This window comes from Rhinatrema bivittatum, chromosome 9, assembly GCF_901001135.1.
Source record: "Rhinatrema bivittatum chromosome 9, aRhiBiv1.1, whole genome shotgun sequence".
Classification (NCBI taxonomy): domain Eukaryota; kingdom Metazoa; phylum Chordata; class Amphibia; order Gymnophiona; family Rhinatrematidae; genus Rhinatrema; species Rhinatrema bivittatum.
In genome coordinates, this window is record NC_042623.1 from 125,485,245 (window position 1) to 125,499,914 (window position 14,670).

The 14,670-nt window shown below is 41.9% G+C and overlaps 1 protein-coding gene across 1 annotated transcript in view; it reads right to left on the reverse strand.

The window, feature by feature from the left end:
• The window catches only part of LOC115099566 (wee1-like protein kinase 2), a 135,755-nt gene that overhangs the window by 23,656 nt on the left and 97,429 nt on the right, over window positions 1-14,670 (reverse strand). Inside the window, 3 exon segments of the mRNA XM_029617300.1 lie at window positions 3,502-3,644; window positions 10,215-10,385; window positions 13,057-13,142. Coding sequence (XP_029473160.1) covers window positions 3,502-3,644; window positions 10,215-10,385; window positions 13,057-13,142 — 400 coding nt within the window.

Below are 14,670 nucleotides of genomic sequence, written 5' to 3' on the forward strand. Positions count from 1 at the left end.
GGATTTTCCTAATCAACTCTTCCTCAAAAGATTACAAATGACAATACTGCTTGGAAGGCATGAAGGGAGGCCATGCCTGCCTGGAAAGCTAGAGGATTAATCAATGATAGACACCTGGACCCTTGAAAACTGTTGTGGTTTCTGGGAATGGCATCAAGGATGAACTCGCCTCTCCACAAGAATGCTTCAGGAGATTCACAAGCTGGCAGACTTATCTGTGGCTGAACAAAAAAACTAAAGCAGCAAATTTGAACTCAATGACTGGTGCACCTATGGGAATTGGCTGCAATCAGTGCACCAACTTGGCATGACAACAAATAAACGACTGAAAATCCTTACTTAGGAACACTAAAAAAAGGAGAGAAAAGGCTGCGGTGCCACACAATGAATGATTCCTGCTTTTTCTGGAGCAAAAGCCCTGGAGAAAAAAATAGGAGAGTAAAGATCTACAACTGGTGAGCTCCAGAGAAAAGAAGAGAGTGAGGGGCCCTGCTTGTAATCATGCCAGTTTGTACATTCCCAGTATGGTACAGTCAAAGTTCTAGGAGCGTTGATATAAAAGTTACAGGCTGAGTTCTATTAGATGTTGTCACCCACTTAAGAGGGTTGCCATGCTGCTTGTCCTTGGAGAACATTGTATTTCCTTTACACTAATATCTGGCAGGGAACACTATCATATATAAACTGCCACAGACAGACAGCAACAAAAGTATAAATAGTCCCAATGCCTATTTTGCACTTTCCAGACATGAAGATCTGATGCCCTTAGCTTCCCACCCTGCCAGTACCTCTTAAAGGCACTTATCCAATTTACTTAAGTCAGTATTTTTTTTTTAAATCCTGGGCCTTTGATCTTTTATATCAGTCGTCCCAACCCTGTCCTGCACTGCCTCCATAACATGCAAATTTTTCTCTCATGCATATTCATTGTGGATATCCTGAAAACCCAACTGGCTGGGGGGTTCCCTAGGACAGGGTTGGGAACCTAGTGTTCATATGACACCTCTCTGCCTTGTCTATTATAGCAAACCATACTGTCTGGTGATCTCTGATAATTGAGTTAATACCTACCCAGCCATTTAAAGATGTTTCCTCCATTCCTATGTACCAGGTCCAATATTACATCTTCCCTCATGAGCTCCATCACCATTTATCTGAGGAGAGACCCTTGAAAAAGGAATCCTGGATCTCTCTATTTCTGAGTCTTGGAGGTGGAATACTTCAGCTGGCATCTCACAGATTAAAGTCTTCCAACACTACAAGCTCCCCCCTTCATTCTCACTTTTTGTCCAACTCCTGTCCAGTTCCTCCAGAGGAGAGTAAACCATACCAATGTAAATGGAAATGCCATCTCTTCTTTCCACATAGCCCACAGTTCCTCTTCCTTGCCCCATATCACTTGCAGTGCAGTTTTAAAAACATTCTTAATTTCGTTTTTTAGTTTTTATATAAAGAGCTGCTACTCCCTTTTTCTGCCATCCTTATCCTTCCTAAATAGCTCATTATGTCCATATCTCATTTATAGGATTCATCGAACCATGTCTTGGAGATAGGAACAAAATATCTACGTCTGTCTCCACTACTGAGGCTTGCGGATCTGGAATTTTATTACCCAGACTATAAGCATTTGTACTCCTTGCATTCCAGCTATTTCTTGTTGGCATGCTGGTATTCTGTATAGCCTTAGAAGTGCTCTCTTCTTTTACCCTGTTGCTCAAGAGTAGATTAATGAGTTTTAAAACTTTGGTGATTCCCTACCCCCCACCCTGTTAGGGGAGACATCTTCAATCGACTATCTGCCACCACCCTCCACTAATTTAAACAGGTCAATATATGATCTGAATTTTTCACTGAGATTCCTTTTTCCTGCTATAGCAAGATATAGGCCATCAGAGTATAGCCTTTTATTGTTCCCTATATGGTCCCAGGGCCCAACATCAAAACTTTTATTCTTTGCACCCATATATTGAAGTCAACAGTAGAACAGCCTTTCCATCATGAACTGGTAATACCCCCGAGACTGCTACAGTCTTTGCCAGATGTCCTAGCCTATCCCCTTCATTCTGGAAATTCCTGTAAACTACAGATTCAGTTTCTAGCCCTTTATTGGCCCCAAACAGGGTTGCCAACATTTCCATGGAGTAGGACCAGATACTTGGGGGAAGGTGGGCTGGCAGGCAGGCCCCCCCCCCCCTTTTTTCCCTTTTAAATACAGCATCCATTTTTTCTTAGGCAGATTCTGCCTGCCTGTCTTTGGGGCTCGGGTTCAACTCTCCTCTTCTGCTGCGACTGCCAGGAGGTACAAAGCTGTGGGAGAGGCAGGAGGAGGAGGAGAGTCAAACCGAGCCCCAAAAGCAGGTAGGTGGATTGGAGCAATGCCAGGCTGCCACCACAGACTGGGGATTGGAGCAATGCCAGGCTGCCACCACAGACTGGGGATTGGAGCAATGCCAGGCTGCCACCACAGACTGGGGATTGGAGCAATGCCAGGCTGCCACCACAGACTGGGGATTGGAGCAATGCCAGGCTGCCACCACAGACTGGCCATTGGGCTTGCCTGACGGGGTTGTACTGTGTCCGGTTACCCTTGTAACTGGACACTGGTGCAACAGGCTGGAAAACCGGACTGTGTCCGGTCCAAAACCGCGGGAGTTGGTCACCCTAGTCCCAAAGTAAATTATAAAACATCAACATGCGTCCTCTTTCTTCTTTGACAGTATTAAGAATTTTGCTTGTATTTTGCTAGCCAAGGTTTCGGTAGGCATTTAACCTTAATTCCCTCTACATGTGCTGCCAAGTTAATGCTTTTAATAATAGAATTCTCTAGCAGAAGGATTTTACTGTACTGTTGGGATGCTTTTAAACAGTGGCCTTTGGGTTTTTGTTACAACAGAAACTCGTCAGCTTTGGGTACCAACACCTCAGATGTTATTCCTGGATTATCTCTTTCCAAGCTTTTGAAAGGGCATGTTGTTTGGGCTAGCATTGGGGTGGGGGGGAGCACAGGGAGGGACACGTGGTCTCAGCACCACCAGTTCCTATCCTACCACTGACCCAATCAATATGGGGTATGTCGGGGCGGGAACAAATTAATCTGGATGCTATTAGGCAGGGGAGGCCTATTTGAAGTTTTAAGCCATTTTTTTCCCTTAACTTGAACCAACGAATTCACTTTTCTGAAATTAAACACCAAAAAACAAAATAAGACTAGCCACACCGGAAGAGAGCCTAGTGTGTGTCTCTGCTGTAGTTCCAGGAGACCGTGGTGTAGCAGAGCCCTACTGGCCTCAGACAGGAGTCAGGGTGATTATTTGTTATTTGATATTTGAATAATTATTTGATTATTGTAAGGCCATTATCTTGTTGCTATGAAAGCTATCTCCTCCATACTACATGATAGAAAGGCCAAATGATTAAGCACAACAATCCGCCCCTTTCTCCCCCCCTCCAGTGCCCCAATACCTTTCCAGGATTATATTCTCCCTCTAGTCACACACAAACCTTTCCAGCATAGCTGTTTTAAACTTCTCCACATTGAGTTGCTTCTGCAGCTGAGCAGCTTTCCCCAAGGAGCGTCGAAGGATGGGATGTTTAACCAGAGCTGTGGCAGGCGGTCTCACCATGGGATCAGGATGAACCATTTGCTAAAGAAGAGAAAACAGCAGAGGTCTGAGTAAACAAGACAGTTTATGCCTTAGACCCAGGGCCAGTGGTGATTTTATGCTAGGATTACAAACCTAGAACCTTTTTGATTTGCTCTTTTCCCTCATTGCAGCTGAAATGAAAGATGGAGGCTATTGCTGGCCTGACCTGGTAGAATTTTTTTTTGGGGGGGGGGGGGGGATTTTCTACTGCTAAGACCTCAGATAATTGCTGTTTCTTTTTGTCTCTCTCATCACATTTTTGCAAGGATCCCCTGTGCTCATCCAAGTATTCTTGAATTCTCTTACTGATTTTGTCTCCAAGGTGTCACCTGCTAAACTGTTCCTTGCATTCACCACCCTCCTTCTGAAAGAAATATTTTCTGATGTTTTCTTGAGCCACCCCTCTGAGCCTCATACTGTGTGACCTCTTGTTCTTGAACTTTCTTACCACACAGTTTTTTTTTTTGGTAGGTTCTTCATCAACTCCAGTTAATACAAAACTCTGCTGCACAACAGAGTACACTGGCTACCATTCCCCTATAAAACCAAATTCAAAACACAGACACTGATTTCAGGGTTCTAAGAGGAAAAAGACTTGTTACCTAAAAGAAAGGTTGTCCTACAAGCCTTCCAGACCTCCAGATCCTCACTTGGAACTTCTATTAACCTCTTCATTGACAAAAGAATCAAAAGAAACAGACTCTCTTCTGCCAGGGCTTTTAATGCCAAAGCCCAAAATACCTCCATGCCTAGAAAGCAGCTGATTTCCTCCATAGATTCATTTTAATCTGACTGCTTTAGACTTAAACTGTTATAACCTGCCCCTTCCATACATCAAACTCAAACTGTCTTAGAATCAAATTGCCTCACACCTTGAGGGCCTGAACATATTGCCACAACCTGTTCTGATGTCATTTATTCATGTATTTATTTATTGCCTATTTATTTCAACTTGGTCCTTACTGTCTACTTTCCTCAGGCTAGAATTGTCAAACTGCTATACCTACACCAGGCTCTGGCTGTATATTGCCATTCTAATAGGTTGTATCTTATCTTGGGTGAATTTCTTATTCAAAAAGGCAGGGTAACAAATCCAAATAGCTAGATTGCTTAAGTAACACAGGTTCTCCATGAACAGCAAGATGAATTAGCCATGATACATGGGTGGTGCCAGACTGTGCCAGATGGACACATCTTTCTTATCTCAGTAAGTTTTATTACTGAGCATGTGTGGGAGTTCCCACACGTGTGCTGCCTCATGAGCCCCTCAATTAATTATAGAGTTTAGCTTTTGCTAGTCAACTTTCCAGGGAGGGTGGAAGGTATTACGCATGGCTAATTCATCCTGTTGTCTATGGAGAACACCGTTTATGGCAAGCACACCTGCTTTCTCTATCAACAAGCAGGTTGAACTATGCGAAAACCAGGAGCTTGCTGAACCTCTGTATTTAAGGTCCATTTTCCTGGATACTGGGGGCAGGAAGCCAGATTATCCCACATTTTAGTCTGTAGATCTTACAGAATTTGATGGATTGGGATCACTGATGGTTTGCACCTGAGGCAATGGAGGATAAAGTGACTTGCAGTGGGATTTGAATTCTGGTCTCCTGGTTCATAGCCCACTGCTCTAACCACTAGGCTACTCCTCCACTCCACTGATACTTTATCATACATTTACAGAGGAAATTAAACCAGGAGGGAGTCCAAATTTGGACAACTCTAGCTTTTAGAATTTGTTATGCTTCCTCTGAGTTGTCTTAGCTACATCAGGGAATGCTGTTAGTCTGCTCTTATTTTACAATTCAGGAACTGGGTCTCCTGGTACTTAAACAACTGGAGGACCCAGTTTATCTGGTTCTAAAACAATCAATGTAGCAGAGAACAGTTTCTCATCTTTCCCCTCAATCTGAGTTAAATTCAGGAAGTCAAAAGCCATCTGGGCCTTTTTTTTTTTTTTTTTTACACTAAAAGAAGGTACAGAAATGGGATGGGGGTAATATTTCTCCAGAATCCTCAAGAATTCTACTATGTATTTCCTAAACAACTCTAGAGGTGCAACTATGGATATTTTTGGAAACCAAATAAATAAGGTACAACACCTAGCCACATTTTCACTTTCTATGTTGCTGTGAAGCAAATAGTTATCCCTAAACTTCTTTATCTTGTATTTCTTTAAGGAAACTTTGTATATCAGTTCACTTGATATTTTCCAATTTGTTTTCAAATACTGTCAGTTTGTTTAGATAATCCTTGCATTTGAATAGAAAAAGAAAGACAGATTTTCCAAGCCCAGCAATATAGTGTCCCACAAGCTGTCCAAATAGACAGATTTCACCAAAGCCAAAGCAGGAAAAACAGAGGCAGAAGATCAAAGTGACGACTTTGTAGACCCCTCCACAGTATATCCCATCGAGAATACCTGTAGGCCAATTCTCACGCAGCTCCCTACAGGCAGGACCTCTTTGTACCACCATGGTCCCACTACTGCCAGCAGAATCTCTGACAGAGCCCAATGCTGGACTCAAAAGTCACTTCGACTGATGCTCCTGCAGTTGGTATACTTCTCAGAACCAGAGAAATCCCCCCTCCCTTCGGCAGATATGCAATTTATCCACTGATGCCCCCGATCTCTCCTCAGCATTTCACTTTGTCAGATCCAATAGTGGCGTCCTGAGCTAGAGGCTAAGAGATGTTTCTACCACTCAAAGTGTCGATGGATCTCCTTTCCCCACCCGCTGCTCCACTGGAACACCCCCCAGGCAACTCTATATCTGTAGTTTGTATCATGAAGCACTCTATGGGATCATCATTGCAGAGTTTGGAACACCTTCACTTTCCCTTTTTGCTTGATCACCACAAACCAACAACAGAGGAAAACAAGGTAGTTATATGGACCAGCTTCAAAACCGCATCTGACACTTTGCTCCACCCCTGCCCTCCAACCTTTTTTTTTTAATACATGGAATACATTTTATCTGGGCTTTCCAAGGTGGTATTTCTAAACCATGTCTATGCCTCATGCAAACTTTTAACCTTTGCAACTGCTCCTTTTATCAGGCCTTTTTAAAGTTATATGCTACTGTAGTAGCTTTACTCAATGTCCTCCCTATTGCTTAACACAGAAAACATAGCAGAAAAAGACCGTATGGATCCATCAAGTCTTCCCATCCACCCAATTAATTTAGCTTTATAATTCCCATCACTCTCAGAGATCTCCTACATTTATCCCACGCTTCCTTAAATTCAGATACTGTTTTTCTCTCAACCACTTCCATGCATCCACCACCCTCTCTGTAAGAAATATTCTTGAGTCTGCCCCCTTTGAGCCTCATTTCATGACCCCTTGTTCTACAGCCTCCTTAACAGCCCCATCACAGTAACCCCTATCACCAGGTCGGGCATTCCACTGAACTAGATCTAAAGTTTCTGGTCCACAAAAGGTTATTGCTCCTATCACATGACAACTTCCCGAGGAGGCTCATATGGGACTTTGACATACGCCAGTCAATACAGACTGGCATATGTTAGCCACAAATGTTGACTGGCTCACCGTTAGCCACAAATGTATTTACACCTTTTAAAATTCTAATAGATTGTTAAGACATGACTTCCTTTCACTAAAATCATGTTGGCTTTTTCCCATGTCTATCCCTATGCCCAGTGATGCTATTATAACTATAGAATCTACCATTTTGTCCACCACTGTCAGACTCGCTGTCTAGTTTCCTGATCACCCCTTTTAACAACTGGCATTCCATGAGCTCTATAGTTATTCAACACCCTGATACCTTTACATTTATGGCTACTAGCTTCCTGGACTGAGCTTGCCCAGGGAAAGAACCTAGCTGGTACATTTTTCTCTTCAAATTAATTTCAGTCTTTGAAACCATACACACCATATTTAATTCCAAAAATTTTTTTTAAAGAAATTATATTAAAAAGGATTGATTGGTGAAATCTTGAATTATTAAAATATGTATTTTGATAAAATCATTAGATAAAGATTCTCCTGATATGGGAATGTGGAAGGCTAAATTATTGGACATGTTGCTAATGAAGTTTTGCATGGCTAATTTATAGACACTCAAATTACAAGAGACCTTATGTGAAATATGAAATCATATTAAAAGTCTACTAAAGATATTCAGCTTAGCATCCAGTTTAAGAAGTCTGATTAATATCTGTTGTACGCCTGTACTATTTATTGCATGTTATGAAGCAAATGCAAGAGGTCAAAAGCAAGCCTTGTGATGCTGCTTCCTCCAGTGATTGCAGGTTATTGACTGTTGTGGGGAAGAAAAGAGAAAAATAATTGTTCTTTATATCCAGTGTACTTCATTTTTGGTTGCAGTCAAAGAAAATTATTTTTGGAAAAAAAAAAAAAAAAGGATCGATTGGTGCACTTATATCTTGGAGACCAGAAATTTTTTCTTTGGAAAAAACAGAATCGGGAAGATAGTTTTTCAGCTCAACAACTGACTAAACTCCCATCCATATTGTATTCACACATAGGCAGGGTTTTAATTTTTTATATTCTTGTCTTTCAGGTACTTCAAAGTGTAATTACATTCAGGTACTGAGGGTATCTTCTGTCCCCAGAGGGCTCACAATCTAAGTTTGTACCCGAAGCAAAAGAGGATGATGTGATTTGCCCTAGGTCACAAGGAGCAGCTTAAGTCACCATAAGAAACCAAGAAACCGTTTTGGTCCTGGGTTATTACTAGTCTATGAACCCTGCCCTCAGGGGAATACCAGATTATGGACTGGGTTAGTAATAAATGTTCTTTATCCCACTTTACAGATAATATGAAGGATTTTAAAAGGATGGTACTAAGATTATCTGGGAGACTGTTCAAGAGCTCCTATGATAAGTCACTATACCTAGGAGCAAGATCAGGAAGTAATGCATTTTGCTTTTTTTTTCCATGTGTATGATTGTACCAGTAACTAAATATATAGGCATTGATGCCTCTTAACACTTTTAAATTGTGGCTCCTATTAGAGGTAAAGTGAATGGAAACACTCATCCTGTCAGTGGCATCTACTTAAAGGAAAGGCACATCAGCCCCTACACAGGGGTTTCTGAGACTTATTCTCTCACAGTACTAATTCCTCCCTCCCTTGTTTGTTCCCTGGTACCACACGGCCCAACTATATCTGTCTGAGCCACAGATGCCAACAGTCTGCACTGTTGTAGTGTTTGAGCAATAGGGAACGTTCCAGCATTTGTATGGTTCTGGGAGGTTAAGAGAAGTCAGATTTAGTCAGCTGAGACATTCAGGGCTGGGACGGACAAGAAGATGGTGACAAAAGAGCAACGGCACTGATGCAGGGGCAGTAGCAACACAGAAATCTGGTCAGAAAGTCACTGAGCGCAGTTTCTGAACATTTTTCGCATAGTCCCCCTCAAAGTCAGCAGGGCAGCAGCAGCAGCCTGTGGCTGAAAATAAAAATGCTCCATTTAGTCACTGTCACTCTTCAATTTGTGTGGGGGATGGGGGCGCGAGGTGGAGAATTCTTTGAAAAGTACAGGCTATGTTTTTTATAGGGCCAAAAGAGCATTACAAAAAAAGTAACCAAGCAAATCTGAGAAATAAGGGTACATTTTCCAAAGGTTTAACTGGCTAACTTCAGGAGTCAGTGGTTAAATCTAACATGTTTAAACTTCATCTCAAAATTTCCATTTAACCAGCTAAATATGTTTACATAAAGTTAGATGGTTAAAAAGGGGTGGGGCTAGAGATGGACAGAGGATATCATTTAGCTATTTAGGATATCTTGCCAGGCAGATTTTTCCTGCTAGATTTAGGGCAAAGTTTCAGTTGCAAATCTACCCAATCTACTGTACCAAAAATAGAGCTAAATTTAACTGGTTAAAATTACCCAGTTATCTTTTCAGCTCACTGAATCTTTGAAAATAGACCTGTGGAAGTGTTAGAAAACCATGGAGAAACCTAAACGATACCAACCTTATCCCAGTGGTTGTGAAAATGGCACTGCAGCACATGAAATACAAAACATACACACAACAATAATCCCCTCACCTCTAATATTTTAACACTGAAGTGATTTATAAAGTGCAGTGCAGATACCTTTGTTACAGTGTCTGCTCCACCATCCTAACTTCATAAATTAATCCACAACTGGAATATACTACATTAATATTAAATGCTAACACCCACTCTCTCCCCACCCCACCCACAGCCATGCACCTGATAATGGCAGGTAACATTTCATCAGAACACTACCAGTGAGGCGCAATTGTGAAACTACACAGTTTATCCAACTGTGCCCAGAATACTACTGTAAATGTTTCAGCAGCACACACCAAGAAATAGTAATATATTCACGGCACATGCATTTTAAATACTCAACAGTACTTATACGACTGGAAAAGAAAACCCAAGCTTTCTGGGAAGTAATATATCTGGTCAATACTGCGGTATATGAAGTAGTTTTCAAAAAGGAAGTCAAAGCTTAAGGAGAGAATTACCTACCCTTTTCCCACACCATATTTCCCCCTTGCACTACAGTACTCAGCCAGTCACTTGCTCATTCGGTGGTACTGACCTTCAGCAGATCATAGAATGCATCCGAGATTTTCTGCGGGATTGCAGGCAGGTTACCACGGCGGATATTGTGCCATCCATCATCGTTACGAGGCAGTGGATCTGCTCCTGCTGCCAAGACAATCGTTAATCCAAGGGCAAAAATATCTGCCTTAGGCAAGTGGTAGAAATCCTTCCAGAGAAGAGAGAAACAGAGGCCAGTCATTTGCATCACTGCAATCCTGCCCTGCAAACCACGCGAATGACTAAATGGTAGGGATGTGCAGCAGGGACGGATACATTCGATTCGGTATTCGTCGGGACCCAAATCCGTTACATCCGTTTTCGGGGGACCCCAATTCGTCCATTAGTTACATATGGTATTCGTTTCCCATTAAAGTTAAAAAAAAAAACAAAAAAAAACAAAAAACCACACCCCACCCCCCATCCCAACCCTTTAAATTTAATTAACTATGACCCCCCCCCCCCCCAAGACTTGCCAAAGTCCCTGGTGGTCCAGCGGGGGTCCTGGAGCATTCTCCTGCACTCAGGCCGTCGGCTGCCGATATTCAAAATGGCACCAATAGCCTTTGCCCTTACTATGTCTCAGGGGCTACTGGTGCCATTGGTCGGCCCCTGTCACATGGTAGGACATTGCTCCTACCATGTGACAGGCACCGGTAGCCCCTGTGACATAGTAAGGGCAAAGGCTAACTGTGCCATTTTGAATACCGGCAGTCGACAGCCCGAGTGCAGGAGATCGCTCCAGGACCCCCACTGGACCACCAGGGACTTTTGGCAAGTCTTGGGGGTGTCAGGAGGGTGGGGGTTTTATTCGTTAGTGATACATTGCTTTCATGGGGGGTTCGCCATATGTTTCGGAACCACACGAATGCAACGAATAGGGACCTATACGTTGCAGATTGCACATTCGTTCAAAACGAATGCACATCCATACTAAATAGAAAGTCATTAAACTCTGGTGCAGAGAGCTACCGATATCAGTCTGCGGTGTAGACAGCTACTACCTTGGGCCCTACATCGTATTATGAAGCTTCTTTAAAATGTTTATCTGGCTCTGCCACCATTTCTTTTCAGAGCACTGAAGGCTAGTTGCAGAAGAAACTACCTGCCAGACATAAAGGCTGGCACACGTTCAGTGTCACCAAGGAAAGCCAGCTGAAGTGGAGGAAGGTTATTAAAAAAAGGAAAAAAAAAAAGGTCTGAATAAGATCAAGAAGGGGGCAAAGCTAAAAAGTCAACAAATCAAATTGAAAAACATAGCTAGCACTGCTGTTTTATTAAGTATTATACCTAGGTTCCCTTTAACTCAGCAGTTGTTACAGGAGGCTCTCAATAGTTCTAGTTCCTCTCATTCAAGGAGGATCCCATGAAGTTTCAGTAATTAAATTTTTAAAGCCATCTCTGAAGTGGATAGCTTGGCAGCATATTTCTAGCACCTGCATTACTTGAAAGCTTCCAAACAGATGATCAAATGATATCACACAATTAGTTGGGTGAATTTTGGTCCAGGAATGGATTAAAAAAAAAAAAAAGTTTGGGAGTCAGTCCCCCACAGGAGAGTTTTAAACTATTTCTTCAGAACCCTTCTGTAGTCCTGTCACAAAATGTGAGATTAGGGGCTCCTGAAGGCAGTGGTGCGCTGTCTAATTTCTGATGAGGTCCGTATTGCGACCTTGTAAATATAAGCTGAGTAGACTGCTAGGGAGGAGCATGATGGAATACAGCATACCTGAGAAAAAGCAGAAGAGTGCATCCTTTTGTGCTTGTTCCTGATAACATTATGGGGGTTCCCAGTTTAAATTTTAGTTATTCTGGGCCTACAAAGCCCCTAGGAGGAATACAAGATAGCTATGCAAGAATTATCCACCACATGGGCGTCTCACCATTTCAAACCAAGGGATGGAGAAGAAATATATTACTAGAATTTCCAGAAGGACATGGTCAAGGCAACTAACATAGTGGGGTTCAAAAGAGGACTGGACAGTTAATAGCCATGTAGACTTGGGTAAGACAGCTTTTATTCCTGGGAGCATGATACAAGAAATAGATCAACTATTGGGGATCTGCTGGGTACATGTGCCCTGGACTGGCAACCATTGGGGACAGAATGCTGGGCTCAGTGGACCCTGGTCTGACCCAGCATGGCATTTCTTTATGAGAATTAGAGCTGGAATAAGCTTATGGGAGTAGGAACTGAAGCCCAACCAGGTGGCAAATCTTGATTCTTGCTGCAAGGCTAGGTCTATATTATTTGATTTATATTCCACTTTTTGGCACTTCAAAGAAGATTACGTTCAGGTACTGTAGGTTATTATTGCTTGTATTTTCTAACCAGATATCTAAGCTTGCAGCTGTGAAATTGTGTCAGTGTAAGAATCTAACTATATTGGGGTGCCTATGGAATTAGATTGTGTAAAGATTTTTGGACTTTTTTGAAACCACAATCCCTAAGCAGGCAGAACTAACTACTCAGCAGACAAGTGTTCGCCAGAGTACAATACAGTTTTATTCTGGCTGAGGTTTTACTTTGTTTGTGAAGAATGAGAGGCTCTGTCTACAAAAGGGTCAGCCCTTTCCGGTGTAGGACATCGCCTTGGGAAGTCCACTACATCACCTGTCAGATCAGTGATAAGATTGGAAACCAGAAACTTGTTTCACTTACTTCCAAGTTTTAAAAACAAAAAAATCGCTATATTCCCAAATTCTCCAGGACGATGCTATTACAAGTTTACATCCCACTCACACAATACAAAATCTGCAGTTTGCAGTAGATCAAACCTAGTAAGCTAATAAAGGCATCCACTTCATGCAGTACCTTAAAGTTCAACTATCATTCATACCTCTTGAAGGATCTCATTGGCTAAAAAGCAGCTGTCTCCCTCTTCTACTTGAGGTTTGGAAATGGAGGTCACATGGCCAAGGTCCCCTAAGATGAGAGGCAGACAGCAGTTAACTACTTAGATTAAAGAACACTTGTCCACTTTTTTTTTTTTTTTTTTTTTGCAGAGGGGGTGGGAAAGTGGAGGACAGAGTTAGAGAGAGTCAAGGAAATTGGTTCCTTAAGCATTCAAGGTCTAGTTCCTGTAAGCTACACACACAATATAACAAAGCCTGCATATGAGACCAGAGCTAGTGTCACTTAATTAGGTCACTGCAACAGTTTCATCCTGTTCTGTTTCTTAAACAGCCATCCTATTTTTTTTTTTTAAGAAGTTATCCACAAATAGCTGAGATCCTAAATTTAGGCCCTAAGTTAGGAACTTATTTTCAGCTTACAGTTAGGCTCCTAAATTAGGTGCCTCGTTCTGAAAATCAGTGCTAAGCTCCTAACTTTTCCCCACCCTAACCACCTCAGTAGCAATCCACATTTTAGATGCCTAGTGAAACTAGGCATCTAAATTTAGGGATTCAGCCCTAGTATATTTTCAAATAGGGACAATTTAAGAGCCTAAACCATTGGAACATTGGCCTCTAAAAATATTTTTAAAAGGAAAATTAGTCCATCATGCAATATGATGGACATTTCAGACAGGTCAATGACAAACACATCCAGTGCTCTCCCCTTGTACACTGTATTAAGGAGTTTGGTTTTCAGCATGCTGGAAAATTTCTGTCTTTAGGCACCATGAGCCCAGTATTCAGTAAGCCAGCAAGCTTACAAGTTTTCCAGCTACAGATAGCCAGATAATTGTCCCCTAAATATCCCTGATTAAAAGTTATCCCGCTAATTATAGCCAGATAACTTTAAAACTAACCAGGCAGATTATGAATATACCGAAAACTCCTTAATCATGGGCCTCCCACCCTGATTCCCCTCTACCATTAATCTTGTCAGATATTCTGGACAGTTTCACTGATCGCTTACACTTCCAGAGCTATGCTAGAAGTACCCAGGAATGCATCATACTGTGATCCTGGGCAGCGACCGAGGTATTGGAAGGGTGAATAGGAAGGCGCAAGGGGAGGAGAAGGCCAGCAGAAATCTCACTGGATTTCCCTTTGGAAGGGTTTGGGGGGGGGGGGGGGGGGACACACAGCCAGAAGTTAGTTTTGTTTTGTTTTTTTTAATAAGATTAATAGTGGTTGGGGGTAGGAATCTGGCTGGGAGGTCAGCAGTTATGATTTTTTTTTTGTTTGTTTTTTTGTTGTTACTTATAGGCATGCCACTTAAATCGGATATATCTTTTGAAGTTAAAAGTAAGCCAGATAAATTTATTCCTCCCTGAAATGCCTTTTTTATCCAGCTAAACTCTAGCCAGACAAGTGGCTCAATATTCAAAAAGTTGCCATTTAGATAGATAACTTGTCTAAATGGCTTTGAATATTGCCCCCCTCCCCCAAGATTAGCAAGCGAACATTTAGGAAAGCAGGTATTACCTCTACAAAATATGTAAATCTCTTCAATTCTAATACTCTGGGGGTTTTTTAATGTAAAATTACAGACAAAAGTTACA